At 43.0% G+C, this 19595-nt stretch overlaps 3 protein-coding genes across 3 annotated transcripts; 2 read left to right on the top strand and 1 right to left on the bottom strand.

Moving 5' to 3' along the window:
• Positions 1-1053: 1053 nt before the first annotated feature.
• Positions 1054-1741, bottom strand: LOC128302404 (cuticle protein 21-like). Its single transcript, XM_053039224.1, is given in 2 exon segments — positions 1054-1494; positions 1598-1741. Coding segments are annotated over 2 exon segments (585 nt in total).
• Positions 1742-3724: 1983 nt separating this feature from the next.
• Positions 3725-7968, top strand: LOC128302806 (tyrosine-protein phosphatase non-receptor type 23). Its single transcript, XM_053039659.1, has 4 exons — positions 3725-3778; positions 3909-4105; positions 4175-4691; positions 7363-7968. Exons 1-4 carry the CDS (start codon positions 3725-3727, stop codon positions 7435-7437), a joined length of 843 nt encoding a protein of 280 aa, XP_052895619.1. The 3' UTR covers positions 7438-7968.
• A 9740-nt stretch (positions 7969-17708) lies between these two features.
• On the top strand, positions 17709-18249 carry LOC128302408 (cuticle protein 8-like). Its single transcript, XM_053039227.1, has 2 exons — positions 17709-17976; positions 18041-18249. The coding sequence occupies exons 1-2, from the start codon at positions 17709-17711 to the stop codon at positions 18247-18249; spliced, it is 477 nt and encodes a 158-aa protein (XP_052895187.1).
• The last annotated feature ends 1346 nt before the right edge of the window (positions 18250-19595 follow it).

Consider the following 19595-nt stretch of genomic DNA (forward strand, 5'->3'; position numbering starts at 1 on the left):
CCATGCAGTTCGAAGCGTGGCACACTTCTTATGCTTCATCAGCGTTCGGAAAATAAACCTTTGCACTCGCGCTGGCCCATTTATGGCAGAGAAGAAGGAATTATCGCACACGAATTATTGCTGGGAGATTAGAAGAAGCAAATGGAGCAGCAACGTGTACACTCTAGCGGCCACTTCTTCGAGCACAATCAAAGATCCATTAATCAATCCTTCAAACATTTCAATTTCCACGCCGTTGTTGCCCATTGCGTGTTGGTTCCCATGCCCTGCATGAACACATACACAACCGTCGGTCACCGGGCATTTCTAACTAGTGTTGTGATTTTCAGCATTTCCTTCGCCCCTTTCGGACTAAGCTTTGGACCATAAAAGGGACATCGTATGGTGCGATCGTAAGGAACTTCGTTCCCCTGCGGCAAGATGGAAATGGAGACAGCAGAACAATTACTGTTTCGTGTCATCGTTACCTGGAGCATGGATCAATCATACCCTCACCATCGGCGCGGTGTGTTTGCGCGAGCTGGAAGATTATGTAAAAGCGCCACCCGACATCCCATACAAAACGCTTGCAAACTTCCAACATCGACGTGGGAAGCGTGCAGCTTGTTGCGTTTTGGGGGACGAAATTGTTGTCCCGAAGGTTGTGCGATCGTTGCTTCATGGGATTCGCGTTGGTGGGTGGCTGTCGATCATAGTCGAGGCGTGTTCGGACGCACCTCTTTGGCTTATGTTTCCATTATCGAGGGCTGGCAAACGATTAGCATTATTCAACGTTGTTGCTGTTTTCCTCTTTTACCAAGGAGTTTGCTACAATTGGATGCCTAAAATTGGATTAGCAATTCTCAACCATCAAGGGGATCGCTTACGTTTATGATTTATGGACCACCGTCCACCATGCCTGGCGTTTCATGTGCGCAAGCTCGCAAAACACGACGTAATCACGAGCGCTTCGTTCGTTGGGAAAACTATTTATTGAGTATGGAAAAAGATACACACTGCTGAGATCGATTCTTTGGTACCGCTTGATGCGAACCGCTTGACCCCCGATTACGCCTACTCCAGGTGTTGATTGCTGTAGCTGTAGCCGTGCTCACCGTGAACCTCCCCGAGATAGGCGTGCTCCTGGCCGTGCGACTGCACGTGGCCACCATGGGTGATGTGCTTGACGTGCGCCTCGAATCCATGCAGTTTGTCGGCCCGATACACCACCACCCGCTCCGTTCCGTCCGGTTCGAACAGCGAGTAGACACCCTTCACAACATCGCCGTCGCGCTCCTCCCAGTGGCTTTTCTGGTCGCCGGTGTGCGGATCCTTAACGCCGTACTCGAATTTGTACTTCGGGTAAGCGTAATAATCGTGCGGTTCGTGGTGCTCATAATCCTGCGCAATCTGTGGCACGACCTGCTCGTGTTCACTGGACGCTTCCGCCTCTTCGAGGTGTTCCACAGCGACGGCTGCTTGAAGCGCCAGGAGCAGACAGGCGATGAACAAAAGCTGGAAACAGAAACCCGAATCGGAACACTATATTCAGCACATTCTGCACAATAGTTTTCACCACAGAAAAAAAAGACGAATCAAAATCACTGTTCTTACGCACTTGCTTCATGGCGACCAACGGTGTTGCGCACGATTTTTCCACACACAAATCACTTTCGCTGCGTCTGCACTGAACTGACACTTCTTCGCGACTGCTTCTCTACACCTGTTAAGCTTTCGTTTTATATGAAAAGCATAAAATCATTTACGGTACCACACGCACCACTCGTTTGGCAAGTCCATTGGAACGTTGAACGAGGATTTTTCTCCAATTACTATTGGCAATCGAAAGGAGGGTAAAAGAAAACACAAGGCACACATCATCAAACGTACCTGCCCCATAATCACATTAAGTTGCATGAAGCAATGCTCACATTCCCTTTGTTGTAAGGCAAATAGTATTAATTTTGCGCGTTTGTTTGCACTGCCGAACTGCCGCATGCCAAAATAACTGCACCGAAAGGGAATTTGGCTCCAATTTGCGCAAAAACCACAGGAAATGGCGGTATTTGACCGTAAGGGTGTTTTCAAAGGCTCTGTGCGTGAGGCCAGGAAGTGCGTCGAATTTATGTTGAAGGTTGGCCAGAGAATGGATATTCTGTTTGCGACATGTTCGTGTGCTTCACCAAGAGCTATGAGCTCGACGAGCAATTTTTTTTCTCAATCATAAGTTCTTGAAGTTCATTGCCTTTTTTTACTAGTTTGATGAACTTTGATTATGAAAAAAACAGTACATTTGTTTAACCAAATATAAAACCCAATTAGTTTTCAATCATAAATGCTATAACATTAAGATAACGAATCGAAGAATTTGAAACAAAATAATAGATATTAAAGGGAATATTAATTTATGTTAAATTAATGGTTGCTTTTAAAAATATTACAATAGAATAGACATAAAAGAATTCAGCAACACAGTAATAATACTTCTTCGCTTCTGGCCCAACAACATAAAGAAGTCTAGAGCTCTGCAATTTCTTGCTTTCTATGAGTTTATATATCCGCAGCTGGATGATCAGTCCTGCGTATGGCGGACTGATCAGGATGGGATTTTGGACCAGTCCTGTCATGTGAAGACACCGCTTAATACAGCACATTCATTCAAACCTGATCAACTGCTTTTAGCACCTACATATTAACACCTACAGACGCTTTTTGTTTTGTGCTATTTCTTGTTTGAATTGCTGCTTCTCATCGTCTCGTTTAGCTTACAATTTGTAGATTATATTAAGATTCAAACAGTATCTCGAATGACATATCATTAGGAGCGCACTATCACGTAATGCGCGTCCGTGTCTTGTGTGGCTCGGTGCGCACTACGACTTGCGCAATGCTAACATTAAATATGGGCGTTGCGCTGTAATTGATAAAACTCGCTCAAGTCTCGGTGCCCCACTGTACTTGCAGTTTTCTTTTGCGTCTGCATTTCTCCGGCAGTGCAGTGACTAGCCGGTCGGTAATGGCTAGACGAGTGTATCGACACTCGATCCGGCCGGTTCGGTGGTGAGTGTGGTCCGGTTTAGAAAATATCATACCTGCCCACCAGGGGGAAATGAATTATTATACGTTTTAATAACAACACTTCAGCTCGACCGTAATTGATTGATGACTTATCACCAAACCGTCACCATTCCTACGCGCATACTTACCTGTGTCTCATTTGGCTACTTAGCCAACGTCTCCCGCGTCCCGGTACACCCTTTCCCAACAGGGTACACATGGCTCATGTAATCACGCCCGTGATCACAACTGGGCTAAACAGAAGCGATAATCATCATTAAGATATTATCATGTAATTTCTTCATCGATGCTAGGCGGTAAATAAATTGCGACATCTCGCTTTGTCGCTCGGGATGGGTTAGGTATGAGCAACGGATCCCATGGGGATTATATCCAAGTGTTTGGTGGGACTAATAGGCCAAACACTGTGCAGTGGGCAGCAAAAAAACAAAATAAAAACACTTTGAAAGATGGCCATCATTCTCCAAACTGCTCTGCACAAATTAAGATGCTGCAGATTGTGATAAATGGTCCCCGCAAGGCACTGGTGATTCCCGCCAGTCGAGAGAGTGTTCCAAGCTGTTGCGAGCCTGTTTGAGCGTAGCCAAGCAGTTAGTTTTCCTTTCGTGGTTCATTTATTCACGAGCAAACCATTTGTGGAGCTTTCGGTAAAGGTCGAACGACAAAAATGGGTTGCTTGATAGCGATACACGATCATTTATCAATGGGTTATGGTTCAAAAGTGATTACGTTCCGCTGAAAACTGAGCCTTCATTGACTGCATAATTAATCTTAATATTAATAAATCAACAAAACTGCATTTTTTGGACAACACTAAATATACTCTGTATTGATCATTTCTTTTGTCATAGAAAACGGAACCAGCTGCTTTGGTTCTACTAGTGGTAGCTGCAAGCGTGTCAGCGATAAGGGTAGATTGGAACACTAACACTGGACCAATAGTTCCCCCCACCAGCACGCCAGCCCCTGTTCCACAACCACCGTTCCGTGATCCAGCTCCAGTGTGGGAAGATCAATCCGATGACATCCCGAATCCTAACCCTTACAGGTGGGTACTTCGCTTGCTTTTGGATATTAAAATTTCTTCTAAATCGATGACTTCTTTCACGAACCATAGGTACATTCTGCCACCTCCATCGCGTCCCAAGTACAATGACATCACACTGGAGCAGCGCAAACAATCGCAACAGCAACATCACCAGCAACCCCAAAACGGTGCTCAGCCCACCCCGCTAGCGAATCCTACGCAGGCCTCCACGACTGCCGCTCCGACAGGACAGATAATTGATAAACCACAGCCCAACCAGCAACCGGCTTCCGGAGTTAATGGCGTACCCCCGGCACAGCATTCGACAGCGCACAGTCAGCCAGCTCAGCAGCAACAGCACATCGTGCCCAGTCTTGCCGTGCAGTACGTGCCAAACAAAGGTCTCAAGTACTATGCCGTCGTACCGAGACACGCGGAAGTGTCGTACGGATCGGCCAAGCAGGCCCTACTAGCCACCAACGATCTCTACCACCAGCAGCAAGCCCAGAGCAAGCACGATAAGTACGATAAGCTCAACGGAAAGTACAATCCCAAGCTGAAGAAGTACAAGGCCTACGAGAAGGTTAAATACATGCCGTACATTGTGGTAAGTGCATTCGGCCACGCATACGATCCACTGTGAAATGTGTGAAATAATGCAGCATTTTCGCGAGTTTCCCGTGTCGCATGATTTATGCACGAATTTCTAATTTAATTGAATGCTGCCACCGGTGCTGGCTTTATTCGGCATTCGGCTTGAGGTTCGTGGCTGTGGTTGCGTTTAAGTCTTTTGTCATCGTAATTCGCCACCACCGCAGCGTGCACAGTACCTTGTGACAAATATGTTCCTTTCATCGCGCTAATGCTCCTTTTCTTTGCGCTTTCGATCGAATTGTTATTGAAAAATCTGTTTGTTGTATGTTTGGGTCCGGCCGGTAGGTCGTGAACGCCCTGCTGAACCCGGCCGGGTATTACAGTACCTGTCGATACACGCTGCCCGAGCAAGTGGCGAAAGGTGGCTTAGAAAGGTGCTTTTATTTTCCGGTTACGGTTTAGATTTTTCGCTACGGTGACTTCACATCTGAATGTAACTGATCTCTTCGTGCCACTCCTCGATACAAGCGACGCCCCGGCTGGATGGAAAGAAAGTCTATCCACACCCTCCACACACGCTCCCATGATCCAGATGTCTGAGCTTATGCGCTCATGTGCGCTTATGTCATCGGGCGACCATGGGCCACGATTGTCGCAGCCCTCTTTTGCCGCGACCTCTGCCATCTACTGAGCTTTCGTATGTGCTCGAGTACGGGAGCATGGCAGACGAGGGCATACGAGGGCACTTGCTAGCGTAGTTACCGTAACGAATAACCCGTCTGGTCGTGGAACCAAGTGGGCAAGTGGATAATAATAAGGCGCTTCCCTTTACGAAAGGCGTACTGGGTAGGGAGCCTTTTTTGTCGTCTATTTTTCGTTACTTTCTTTATCTAGACACACACACACCGGATGCTGCATCGGTGCTGTGCTAATGAATGACCGCATAATGAACGCAGGCACACCCCTGTTTTTAGACTTAGGCGTAAGGGTGCAATTTTGTGCTTTTGTCTTCATCGCGATCCACAGGCAAATTAATCGAAAACTACTGCCATCCAATTGCGGCTAATTAACTTTCCTTTGCTAAGGGACGGGATCTCGCCGGTAGGATAAGCCGCGTACGAAACTTCGATCCGATCACGGACGCGATCAACCGTCGTGTCCAAATCCAATCCACAGACTATATCAGGTCAAGATTATCAAATTGCAATTACGTAATTGTGGCACGGGCACGGTTCATTTCTTCGCCGCTCGTTGCTGCCGGCGTTGTCGGCACTTTATCTCGTCTACACCCCTTTTGCGATAGAGAGAGAGCGCCACGAGCTAAGCAAACCGACCCAAAACCCCGAACGGCCATCATCGCCTATCGATGGCACGCGAATGGAAAGCATCGAGTACCGGTCCCGGCCGTGGCACCGTGTGGCAACACCACCAACGACACGGATTGGGAATTGATTGGGAAAATGGGAACACTTCTTCATGCGGTCACGTGCAGATATGGGAGCGATGTAGAAGCTAATGGCCGGTGGTCCCTAAAATAGGGAGAACCTTTCAACCTGACACGATCGGATAGCGGGAACGGTTTGCAAGGGAAAACAGTAAGACTGTTTCGTTTTTTCAGCGTTCCTCCTGTTTTTGTCACGGCAATTAGTTATGCTCGTATAACTGCAATTGCGACAAATATAACGTGTTGCGTTTGGTCGTGAAAGGAATTGTTTGGTTGCTTTGTTTGCTTTTCTTTCGATTCCTCGCTATGATGTGGTTGAAACGAGAGGAGTTTTTAAATTTACATCTATTTAACCTCATTAATGAGGAAAAATCTCTTCCTTCAGATAACCTCATTGAGCTTGAAGAGAAACATATTTAACCTCTGCTAATTGGCTGTGGATTTTTTTTGGTAGTCTCAATTATGGTTTTCCATAACTTTCTCTGGTCCTGTCAACAGAGTGTAGTATTTTTTTTACTTTCCATGAATAACCACCAAGTTTACAAGCATGCGCTTGAACTAGTGTAACAAAACAATAAAAAATATACCAGCTAAAGTTATTAACAGGAACTTATTGCCCTGTAATGAGCTTAATTTAAAGTCATTAAGATGATTGGTTGTCATTAATTTGCCGTTGAGTTTCCGTTGATAAAACATCGAATATTAATCGAGTGCCTTCCCACGTGTTCCTTCAGCTCCGGCTCGACTGTAACTACCGTTCATGAAACAAAACTACATGACCCCATCGATGCTATCCAGTTCGGCAAGTCATCGACCCATAATTAACTGGGTCCAAGCTTAATAAATTCTTTCTATTTGCCCTTCGTTTTGTGGGCAATATTCGTAATTTTCGCGCTACAGACAACTGTTTTCACATGTTGCATGATATGAGATAATCACGCCACCCAAAAACAGGCCCGAAAAGAAGGTGCCAAAATGGGAAAAACTCTACAAAATTGGCACTCGCGTTTTGGTTAGCGTGCGTCAAGCATGCCCGATGACATAACTGACATTTAAGGGTGTGTCTCTTCTGGATGGTCAAACCGTACTTAGCGCATTAAAGAGAAGCACCGTTTCTGAATCACTGTAAACGCATTAACATAAATTATGCTCTGCATAGCATCTGCTTTTTTTTGTTGTCGCTTGCATCTCCTTATGTGACTCATTGTTTTTGTTTCTCTTCTTTTACATCTCTTTTCAGTACTACGATGCTACCAAGCAACAGTTTTACTACACTAGTGTTCCTTCAAATATGGTCATAAATAATAGTTTGTAATGTACAGAGCAGGAAGGCAATCGTTGGAAAAGTAAATGCATACAGAAAGAAAAACAACAGCATTGTTAGAAAAATGATCCCGTACCATGCCAATCCCATACAATCCTTTCTGTTGTGAGATTTAAACAAAAAAAAAATCCCCAAAGCAACTGGACTGGAAGAGACAGCTCATGTTGCGTATTTTTTTGTCATGTTACCAAAATTTGACCTACCATATTCGCTAAACGTACGTGCATGATGATTGACGGTTCGCTTTAACCGATGAAAATATCTAAGCATAGGGCACGATAGTAAGACACAGCATGCCATGGCAAACATTTTCATTATATCAGACAGAAAAAAAGTCATTTAGCTCAACACAATCCACAGATGCACAAAAAGAAGCACGCATTTCATATATTTAGATTAAGCAGTAAGAACAGGTAAGGCAAAACTGATGAAAGCATTTGAAGAATTTCTAATATAAAAAGGTACATAAGAGAAACACACAGTTATAAGCGCATTGAAGGATGGAAAATAAAAGAACGAAACGACAGGTAGAAACAAAATGTAAATAAAGAAGAAGATGAAATAAAAAAAAATAATGATATTAAAATTGTATGTGAGTTCAAATGTGCATAGCGTGAAAGAAACATTGAAACACCATAATAAAAATGTATTGTATTAAGCATCGCACACACAACTTCAACTCTTCTTGGTAAAGTAATTACTGATCTGCTTGCAACTATTCATTAAACCGCATCCTCTAAGGCTGAGGCCCATTGAAAGTGTGCCTTCCACGTGCTAAAAATAACATATGATGAGCAAACATCCTATCGCAGCAAGCCGTTGATGCACAGGTGCCATTAAGCGGCCCATACCCGCGATGCTCAATGTCGAAAGGGAAAGGTGTCTTCGATTGCGGACTTATTCTAGTGGTGCGATCTGCGTGCGTTTTGTGCCGGCGAATGTAAACAACTTCTGATCGTACCGACTGCTATAAAGTGAACGTCCTAGGATGTTCTTGGACGCTGTGGAGCTCGCTGCTCCACATTCACTTTATGATGAAGATGATGCGCCATGCAAACTGGCACGTGTCTAGAAAGGGATGTTATGATTTAACAAACGTATGCAAAACTAATTGATTTTGAAAGGTAGACAACCTACCATAATCAGCCTGTATTTGTGTGATTGTATGTAGATTGAAATTCCTCAGACATAGAGGACATTTATGGTGTAAAGATGATATGATTGAATACGAATGCCAGGTGAGCTACCTTTAGTCGACCTTCATCATTCCGTACACTAACGCGATGATTCTCCGTCAATGATGCGAATGTACTGCCGGTGCAAGAAAAATCGTGCCAATTTTATCTTAATTGGAAGTTTTCGAAGATTTCATATGACCTCCGTCCGCGTCAACTAGCGGCGACCTTTACACGCCGACTGACCGCTTACCAAAACCGGCCCCAAACAGTTTGACATTTTCCAAGCGCAAGAAGAAAACCAGCGTGAAGTTGAACTTTACGACGTGAAAAAACGATCTCGCTTAACTAGAGCACCGTTGGACGGGGCTTAAAATTTCACTCTTTTACCCTTTGCGTTCTTGACGGCACTCGGAAATGGCGATCGAGGCTTCTAAAGATCATCAACTCAAGGTGGTACCGGGCGGTGCGTTTTGGCCATTCCTTTTTGTTGGTGGATGCCCACTATTGTAGCATTAAATGCCATCTTCAAGGTGCACTAGCCTCCGTTCGGCATGGACTGAATGCACTCGGCTGCCCTTGTGAAGATGCAAGTGAAATTTGAAGCTCAAGCCCCTTTTTGAAGCGAGCCAAGCAAGATTTCGATATGGTTGTATTGTTGCTTGCTGCGTTTTTTTTTCTTGCATTATGTGCGATGGTGCAGCTGATGCTTCTGCTCGACAACATCCACACAACTACGTACGTGGCGTAGTGTGGCCCTATTTGATCGGGTTCCGGTGCAGGGACTTGTCGTTCGCTTTTTCTAGACACTCTTCCTTACGATGCACCACACTCGATTGCCATTTATCATTGCAACCACAGCGGCAGAGGACATGAACATGAACTTTATCGCCTTCCCACCATAATCCTCTCTCCCTCTGAACCCTTTTTGCAAAACGCCTCTCGGCATCACTTACGTACGGCCTGTAAAAACGCTTTACGATTCATTTCGCCGCGCGCGATATGTTTGCTTATCGTACTAGCGAATGGATTTTTCTGTTCATCATGCCCCATCTACGGGTGACCTGAGGCAACATAATGTACAGTGCGCTATAAGTTATGGTGAGTTTCGGGTGTTATTTTTGCGGTACGGTTTTGTAACGAGTAGCTGCACGCGTTCAACCTTTTCTGCGCATCCTTCGTGAGCTTTATCGTCACCTCGGCTCGTAAAACTCGCGTGCTTTTTTGTACTGGGTGTTGGCTGTTTGGCACATTTCACCGTAAAAGGTAGTCCGCATGCGTGAACAGGATACAGGGTTGATATTTAAGTACACTGACTTTTGTTACTTTTTAAGTGGGTAAGCTTTTTATGAGGCCGATATTCGATGTCTTTAAAAGAACATGTAAATTAAGTGTGGTTTTAAGAGGTTTGCAAACTTAACTCAACAATGAAGTTTATCTTCAATAAAATAATCCCAACAAACATAAAATGTAAATACATGTTATCATGTAAAGTTTTGAATAACATAGCGTTAATTTATTATTATTATAACAACAATTGCGACTTCTTAAAAATTGTCATCAACTTTTTTATTTCAAAACGATTAAGGTCCTTTGAAATCATTATATTCCCAATTTATCCCATTTTATGATTTGCCATAATATTTATTAACAAAACACATATTAACAAACTGAACGTCGAAATGACACGGTATGACACGGTATGAGATTATTGACACTGTATAAGAAGAAAGAAGAGAAATATAGTCAACACTCTCTAAACAATGAACAATAAACATTGTGTAAATTGACAAATGAAGTAAATTCTGTAAGCAAAGATAAAAATAAACTTTAAAGGCCTATACTCTCTAGTAAATAGAAAATTCATACTAAATCTGCTAAATAAATTGCATCTCTAAAAATGCTTGCATCAGACCCCTACTAATGTACGTTGCTCCTGCATGGAAGAGTTGCGGCAAAACCAACTTTAAGAAGTTACAAACTTGTCAAAACCAATTATTAAAAAATTATCTTAACTAACCTATCATGGTACCGCACTGTTGATCTGCACAAAAGAACAAACTCCCATCTTATTACAAATTATATCGATCTCATTTAATGAAAATATTACAACAAATGCCAGATTAGTACAAATTCGTTTGTACAACAACTAGTAGAAAAATCTGGGTAATCAAGTGAATGTAGGTAAATTAGGTTTTCTAAGTATTTATTTGTTTTGTTCTTGAGTTTTCTTTAGTAAACGATTTTTCTCGCGTCATCCAGTCCTAACACTCATTATAAAAAGACAGCTGGTTTCACCTGTTTACGCTAAAGCAAAAATTGTATCATGCCGAAAAGATTGATAATTAACTTTAAATTTCAAATGTGATGTCACATCAAGAAATTGTAAACGATATAGAAATACGTAACTAATTCAACAATTGAAACAAGTTTGAAAATAAATACGAATATTGAACTTTTTGAACAACTGAGGTTAAATCTCTCTCGAAACAACTTTCAACTCACCATCGTTGCCTACGATCAACTACTCAACCATCAATAAATCATCCTTAATCACTACAATTGACTGCAAATCACGCCTCTCCTTTCAACAGTTCCCAAAGCACCAACTACCTCAATTTCCATTCCGGGCACGGTAGCAAATGGACTCCTTCCCCGTCGCCGACACTTATCAGCCACTGATCATCGCCATCTGCCCGTTCGAACACCATCGAAAGTGTAACATTGTAGCACCCATCTGTGCAAACAATCCGATCCGTCTAATACGTACATACGAACCGTTTGCGGCCGACTTTGAAATTGATCTCCATTGATCGTAGTATGATACAGAGTGGGCAAGCCTTCTCGGTGAGTGCTGCATCGACACCTTGCATCCCTTCAGGCCGCACAAGGAGTTGGAGTTGCAGATCAATCAGTCGATACATATGGCACGGCGACACTTGAAGCACCGTGGTGACTCTCGAGATAAGGTGTGCAGGTAGAGCTAGAATTAGAACGGGTCGCCATTTACAGCGTGCGACTGGTGAGCGTTGAGAAATGGCAAAGTTCTTGCACAAAACTTAATTTAGCCGCCGTCTATGATCGAGTTCAATAAAATTCGTTCACCAATCGCCTCATACAAGGTGAGTCTGGTACGGGTGGGACACACAGTGACGGAAGCGGACGGTGACGGTACATTACGTCAAATCAGTGATCGTACAATCTATTCCGCACGATCGTCTAAAGTGGATGAGTTCCAGCAAACGACAAGTCAATTCGCAAATAAATTCAAGCGAACAAGTGGTTTTATTGGACAACCGCTTCAAAGCACCGTCCCAAATGGCGATCCTAAATGCCACTCAGACGTTGCTAATCGGGAAGATTAGGAAGCTATTTATCACGATATGCTACGCCTGTACGATCACTAGGCTGTCCAGCACACCAGAACAAAAATAAAACAGTCCCAAACGACTTCCTGAATGCACTGAACCCCTGTCCCCCAAAAGGTGATCGCTGGTTGTGGGAGCGTTACAAAAACAAAAAACAGGTTTTCTTTGGCGTGCATTCTACAGGACACCAGCGCTAACGAGCGAGACCTTAAAGTGTAGCAAACCAGTTGCTTAAGATGCGACCCGGTACACCGGTGCCACCTTCTTGGACACCGTCCTCGGAACGGTTTGGGACGACCGGCCTAGCTATACGCCTCAGCGATTGCGTCGCGTTCTTGACCTTTAAGCGAAAGCGGTGAACGGAATCAAGATGCCCGCGGGAAGGATGTGAATCCTGTAATCGGTGCTGTGAGCACACCCTATCGACCATAACGCCTCCAGATGACCATGGAAGCGTAGAACGGACGGTCCTGCCCCGAACCAGCGATGCAGTAACCGCTTGCGGGGATTTGTAGATCGCGAGAGTCGTTGTTTTTCCCATGCGCAATGAACCATCTTTCCGCCCGAAGGTACACCACTACCGATGGGGCAAGTGTTCTGGCGCATCCAAGTAGTGGATATGAGCTGCGCAATGTGTTTCATTATTTTATTTCATTGATTCTCCCGGCGTGCGGTGCAGCTATCCTTGTCGGGATTTGGGATGTAGTAAGCAGTGAATGACGCAATAAGTGACTGACATTTCGTCACAAGGTCGACGAGTGCTCTTTATCGAAGGTACATCCGAATTCCACCGCCCGAAGGATATGAAACATTAACATTATCAAATCGATTGAAAACATGCGCAAAGGTCTAGCATGTTTAATGTTTGGGTTTTTAAACAATTTTGAAGGCCTGGAATCTGATTTAAACGTTTTAGACCTCGTTCTTTAGAATAGATATGTAAAAGTAATTAAAATGAAAAGTAATGTAAATCAACATAATATATATTACGGCTAAATTGTATGTACTAAAAATAGTTGTACTTAAATAGTTTTATAAAAAATAAATGTTACACAACAAATTACAGGCCTATGCTAAGTAACAGGTAGGTTGATAATTTGGCCTATGACAGTTAAACACGTTTTTTGGGATTTTTTTTTTTTGTTCAACTTACATCACTTCAAGGGTGGTACACTGATTACAGCGATCTTTCAATTGCTCGATACCATTTTTGTAGTAGTATTTGCCCCTTGCCTCAAAAAACGTCTTTGTTTTGGCGATCACCTCTTCATCTGACGAAAATTTCTTGCCACCGAGCATCCTTTTGATATCTGAGAAAAGGAAATAGTCACTGGGAGCCATCTCTGGGGAATACGGTAGGTGGCGAAGCAATTCGTAGCCTAATTTATGAATTTTTGCCATAGTTTTCACTGATTTGTGGCACGGTGCGTTTTCTTGATGAAACAAAACTTTTTTTTTCTTCAAATGTGGCCGTTTTTAGGCGATTTCGTCCTCCAAACGCTCCAATAACTTGAAATAGTAATCGCTTTTAATGCTCTTTTCTTTCTGAAGGATTGATGAAGATTATTCCTTGCGAATCTCAAAAAATTGACGCCATAACCTTGCCAACTGATTGTTGCGTTCTCCCCGTTTTGGAGCAGGTTCATCGCGTCCAGCAGCGGCGGATCAAACGGTAAGCGGAGTAGGCGGTCGCCTAGGGCCTCGTCGTGTTGGGGGCCCCAAACAATTTGTGCCAACTGTGCGATTTTTGGGAATTTAACAGCAGAGTTAATTTATAGGAAAAAAATTAATCGAAAAGGTAAAAAATTGATAAAATACATCTTCCTTGGTTATACAAAACATTTGTTTCTATGTAATGATTTAAATGCAAAGAAGAAAATCGACTTTGTGACTTTAAAGTATAAACGAAATTACACCAGGACCGGAGCACTAATTTTCCCGTTAATCGCGAAAAATTTCTTTGAAAACTACCGGTTTTCGAATGTATAGTACCAGGAGAGCATCCACGGAAGAGGTAGCACCTAGTATAGCTATTTTGGTCGAAAACCGCCGAAAAGTATGCAATATTTAAACACTAACTGTCCCGTTGGTGGAGAAAAATTTCTTCGAAAACTACCAGTTTCCGAAAGTATAGTACCAGGAGAGCATCCACGAAAGAGGTAGCTCCTGGTACTGCGCCGTAAGGTATGCAATGTTTATACACTAACTTTGCAACCAACTTGCAATGCAATGCGCCGTAAGGTATGCAATGTTTATACACTAACTTTGCAACCAACTTGCAATGCAATGCGCCGTAAGGTATGCAATGTTTATACACTAACTTTGCAACCAACTTGCAATGCAAGTTGGTGCATGCAAGAAACTTGCAAGATGGCGCCCAACTTCGTACTTGCATGCAACAAACTTGCATGCAATCTTGCATGCAAGTTTGCATACAAACTTGCATGCAAACTTGCATACAAACTTGCATGCAAACTTGCATGCAAACTTGCATACAAACTTGCATGCAAACTTGCATGCAAACTTGCATACAAACTTGCATGCAAACTTGCATGCAAACTTGCATGCAAGAACTTGCATACAAACCTGCATACAAACTTGCATGCAAACTTGCATGCAAGATAGCATGCAAGAAATTGTACGAAGTTGGGCGCCATCTTGCAAGTTTCTTGCATGCACCAACTTGCATTGCAAGTTGGTTGCAAAGTTAGTGTATAAACATTGCATACCTTACGGCGCATTGCATTGCAAGTTGGTTGCAAAGTTAGTGTATAAACATTGCATACCTTACGGCGCAGTACCAGGAGCTACCTCTTTCGTGGATGCTCTCCTGGTACTATACATTCAAAAACTGGTAGTTTTCAAAGAAATTTTTCACGACCAAAGGGAAAGTTAGTGTTTAAACATTGCATACCTTCCGGCGGTTTTCGACCAAAATTGCTATACTAGGTGCTACCTCTTTCGTGGATGCTCTCCTGGTACTATACATTCGGAAATTGGTAGTTTTCGAAGAAATTTTTCACGACCGAAGGGAAAGTTAGTGTTTAAACATTGCATACCTTTCGGCGGTTTTCGAGCAAAATTGCTGTACAAGGTGCTACCTCTTCCGTGGATGCTTTTCTGGTATCGGAAATCTGAAAATAGCTGGTTGGTAAGGAATTTCGTACCAGCCGACGGGAAGTTTGTGCGAGATGAACGATGTTTTCCGTTTCATCCATCTTCCTTACACTAGCGATCGCTCTCAAGGATTTGATAGTATACAATGCAATAGTGATGGGCAAATTTATTCCACACTGCAGGTGTCACCTCTTGAAAAACATGTTTTTCTGGTATCGCAAATCTGAAAACAATTGTGTTGTTCATGGTCTTAAACATCAACATGAGCGAAACAGGTTTCGAAGAAATTTCTCTGATTGTTACCGTGAAGTAAACCAATTGAAAACTGTACCTTGGGCGAAAAATCGTAGAATGCGTTGGACTACTCAGGATTCTTAAATGTACGTAAATCGTAAAAAATGTGGTGTTATAGTTTTCCTTAGCGCATACAAACGTTTATATAAAGACTAGCTTACTAGGCCCATTTACAGGGCTACGCAACAGAACTCTGAGGTGTACGCAATGGAGCTTTTTCCGAGACTTTGCTGGTGTTGTTAAATCATGTTTGAAGTACACCTCCCTAACACCGATAATGCCGATAATTATAAGCCCCTCTTTAAAAGTTCCGCCCTGGGCCTCCAAGGGGATTGATCCTCCACTGGCGTCCAGTCCACTCGGATGATTGTCTATTGAACTTTTAAATGAAGTAGAGAAGCCAAGACTCATCCATGGTTACATATTGACGCAAAAACTCGGATTTATTTCGCTTAAACAGCTCCAAACACTGCTCCGAATCATCAAATTGTTGTTCTTTTTATTCAAATGTGAGCTCACGCGGCAGCCATTTTGCACAGAGCTTTCTTATATCCAAATACTTGTGAATGCTATGTCCAACACGTTCTTTAGACATCTTTAGGGTGTCAGCTATCTCGATCAACTTCACATTTCGGATGCTTTTAATAACTTTGTGGATTTTTTTAATGTTTTCGTCAGTAACCACCTCTATTGGGCTTCCACTGTATTCACCGTCCTCAGGGCTCATTTCACCACTTTTAAATTTAGCATACCAATAGTTGATGGTTGATTTTTGTAAAGCAGTGTCCAAAGACTCTTCATCAAATCAATTTTTGGTTTCACTGTATTTTTCCCCTTCAAAAACTAAAATTTTATCATCACGCGAAATTTCTTCTTTTCCATGATTACTCAAAGCGCAAAAGCTACGTCACACAAAATGCTCTAGCTCATTAGGTTGTGGCCCGAGTGCTGTCAAATTTGGACAGAATTCCTTTGAAGGTTGGTACAAACGATATATGATATGGATATAATTCTTTTAGTGCGATATATGTGTTAGGACAACCAATTATTAGCCGACCTGTTATATAGCCATTTGGATAAACCTATCAAAGGACTTCATAAGAATAGAGTTACACAATGTGGCAGTTTCAGTATTTCGTTGTTGTTGTTTATTTAGATTTTAAATGAGTTCCACATACTTTTACTATATTCCTCGCGAACAGACAGTAGCGATGTTACGGACTCAGTACAAGTACTAAACTCCAATGTCACCGGACGATTTGCCAAAGATAGCAAAACAGCTTACCGCCAACATAACCGGTTGACGTCTTCATTACACAATCGTCCCCGCGATCGTCTTCAGCGACATGCATTTCCTCCGGCCTGGGCAACAATTCCGTCCCGTACCAACTGTTGATGCTACAAAAGCCACCGGTTTGCCCTTACCCGATGACGGCATGATTGCAGCCAATGTCAATCACGGCCGCTCGCTATGCAAATTGCCGACCATTGCGTTCGCTGATGGCAAATGGGCAACGAGTGCGAGGGCAACACACATATCGCGGTGGTTTGTGGTTGTGCCGGAACGTGTGGACATTGGTAATGTCCACTTGTGCGAATTAAATGTTTGGCCTTGACATAAACGGGTCATACCGTAGACAATGAGAATGAAAGTGATTTGCTATGCTACATTCTAAATGTGAAATTAGGAAGTACAACATATTTTGAAACAACTATGAGGTAGTTTATGTTAGAATGCTAATAAATTTATGAATAATCTATTTATCAATTAGGCGAGTAATAAATAATATTAATTAATACACAGTGTAGTAATTCTTTTCATAACAAATTAAACAATTAAAAGCTGTATACTTCATACATTTCTGAAAGGACTTTGTTCGACACTTCATAAAGACAAACCATGCCTGCTCGACCAAAAAAATTTAAAAACTAATTGCTACATTTTAATTATTTACATTGCAATACTCAAACGAAATTTCAATAATAATAACATTTTCCATGCTATATTATACACATACCACAGATGGTTCGAATGTTCTAGTTACAGTTGTAGTTGCACACGACTAACGAAAGTAAACCACTGTTTACTCAAGTTCAAGAATTAAGGTCTAGCCCAAGAACACCCAGCCCTTACGTCGCGTTCATTGAAGTGCATCGAACAGTTCACCCACTTTCTATTTACCCAGCTAAGGCAAACCTCAGAGCTCGCCGTCAGAATATTGTGCAATTGTTATAAAAGCATTGCATGGCCAAAATCGTACCATCAGTTTGGTTGCTTCAACCGCAGGTGCATCTTCAAGTAGTCAAAATGTTTAAACTCTTTACAATGGTTTGCCTCGTCGCGTTCGTGCATGGAGCCCAAATCAAGCAGCTCACGAATTACGAGACGGTGGTAAAACACGAACAGCAACACACAAGTCACCAGCTGGAGGAAGTCGATGCGGGTAAGGAGTCGATCGAGGAGTCGCAGGATTATTACGCCTATCCGAAGTATCAGTTCGAGTACGGTGTCAAGGATCCGCTGACGGGCGATCACAAGAGCCAATGGGAAATGCGGGACGGTGACATCGTGAAGGGTATGTAGAACGGCGACATTGTGCCGGTAGTGAGTAGAATCTGATGATGGTCTGCCGCCTCCAGGATCGTACACGTTGGATGAACCGGACGGAACGCAGCGCATCGTCGAGTATCGTGCCGACGATCGGAACGGGTTCGAGGCGATCGTGAAAAAGATCGGCAAACCGAAGCATCCGGAGGAGATCGATGGCAAGAAGCTGCAGGAGTCGAAGGGAGCAGACGCCCACCATATCGTCGGGCAAAGCTACAGCAAACTGAAGAAGTACAGCTGATTCAAGACCTAGACCCTTTGACTCGTGATGGAGTCATAATGCAATTTACATAAAAAATATATAAATCCAATGGATCGTTGCAATACACTGTTCACGATGAGTTTCTATTGGATAGCAGTCGCTGTGACTTCTTGGTGAAGTGGTTCCAAGCAGGAGTAGCGGTTCTGCAGGAGCAAAATCATCATGTAAATGATTAGTAACGCACAGCGTGGGTATTGAACGACAATAGACAAACAGTGACGAAGAATAATACCCCAAGGAATTTTGCGCTGTGCTGTTTGCTTTTTATCTTCGATTGCTGCACGGCATTACATTATGATGTAAGTGTAATTATACTCATGTTGTGTGTCAAATTGACCAAAGATTTTATATGCTGCTGATAGTGCACAATCTCAGCGATCGTTATCGATATCGACAAAATATTTTAGTTTCTTTAGAGCATCTTAGAAAACCTATGTTCTAAAGGTCTGTGTGAGCATTTCCGGCTTTATACTTTTGGTGTTAGTTGTCTCCGAAATTTCAGCTTCGTTTTTCTTTAAAAAATTCAGAAACATATCGATCTCTGCAAAGAATCTAAAAAATACAAACCACAAAACCTTTGACGAGCAAATCCTGCACATGTAACAGTTGACCTACTAGTAAACCTACTTCTTTTTTACACTCTCGGTACGACCTCGTATATGCGGGCAATAGAAACCCACAATTATGATTTAAGTGTATACATAAAAAAACATCGCGCTTAAGATGGTCCTGCCATGCTGAGACTCAGCGCTGGTTGCCGATGTACAGCACATAAAGAACAACAACACACCTGTCCACAATCAACCACACTAAAACGACCTAAACCCATCACCTTTCGCGCAAGGTAAGTCCTTCGAGGTTTTACCACTAAATGAAACGGTCCACCCGTTGATTACTCCATTGTACTACCACGTCTGTGCGCGTGTAGTTCGGCGAGCCTCTGTACAGCAGTTCCCCGCTCTGTGGCAACATTTTTTTTTCCAGAGCGTGCTCATCTTCGAAAGAGTGTTCGATTTTATCTCACATTTTAGACGTACACGGTGCATTGAATTAAAAATCATCATAATAGTTAAAATACTCACACACGTATACAACTGCTCCTTTCCTGCTGTTGTTTCGTTTCAGGCGTCGACCGCCAAGGGGGGTTTGAGTTGAGATCCGTCATCTGCCATCACCTGCTAGTACAGCACGATCGTTCTCCCCTACGGCACGCCGGAGGTTAATACCGGTGTTCGGCACGTTGATGCTCACAACGATGTTGTTGATGCTGTTGATTGCGTTCCATTGCGCTCGGAGTCTCCTCCAACACCCCCAAACTAATCGGT

The sequence above is a fragment of the Anopheles moucheti genome, chromosome 3, assembly GCF_943734755.1.
Source record: "Anopheles moucheti chromosome 3, idAnoMoucSN_F20_07, whole genome shotgun sequence".
NCBI classification, from domain to species: domain Eukaryota; kingdom Metazoa; phylum Arthropoda; class Insecta; order Diptera; family Culicidae; genus Anopheles; species Anopheles moucheti.

Excerpts from the sequence above, each read along its gene's own strand:
- LOC128302408 (XM_053039227.1), top strand. The coding sequence starts at position 17,709 with ATGTTTAAACTCTTTACAATGGTTTGCCTCGTCGCGTTCGTGCATGGA. Across the intron at positions 17,977-18,040 it reads GGACGGTGACATCGTGAAGG|GATCGTACACGTTGGATGAA; the intron begins GTATGTAGAACG and ends TGCCGCCTCCAG.
- LOC128302806 (XM_053039659.1), top strand. The coding sequence starts at position 3,725 with ATGGGTTGCTTGATAGCGATACACGATCATTTATCAATGGGTTATGGT. Across the intron at positions 4,106-4,174 it reads CCGAATCCTAACCCTTACAG|GTACATTCTGCCACCTCCAT; the intron begins GTGGGTACTTCG and ends CACGAACCATAG. Across the intron at positions 4,692-7,362 it reads AATACATGCCGTACATTGTG|TACTACGATGCTACCAAGCA; the intron begins GTAAGTGCATTC and ends ATCTCTTTTCAG.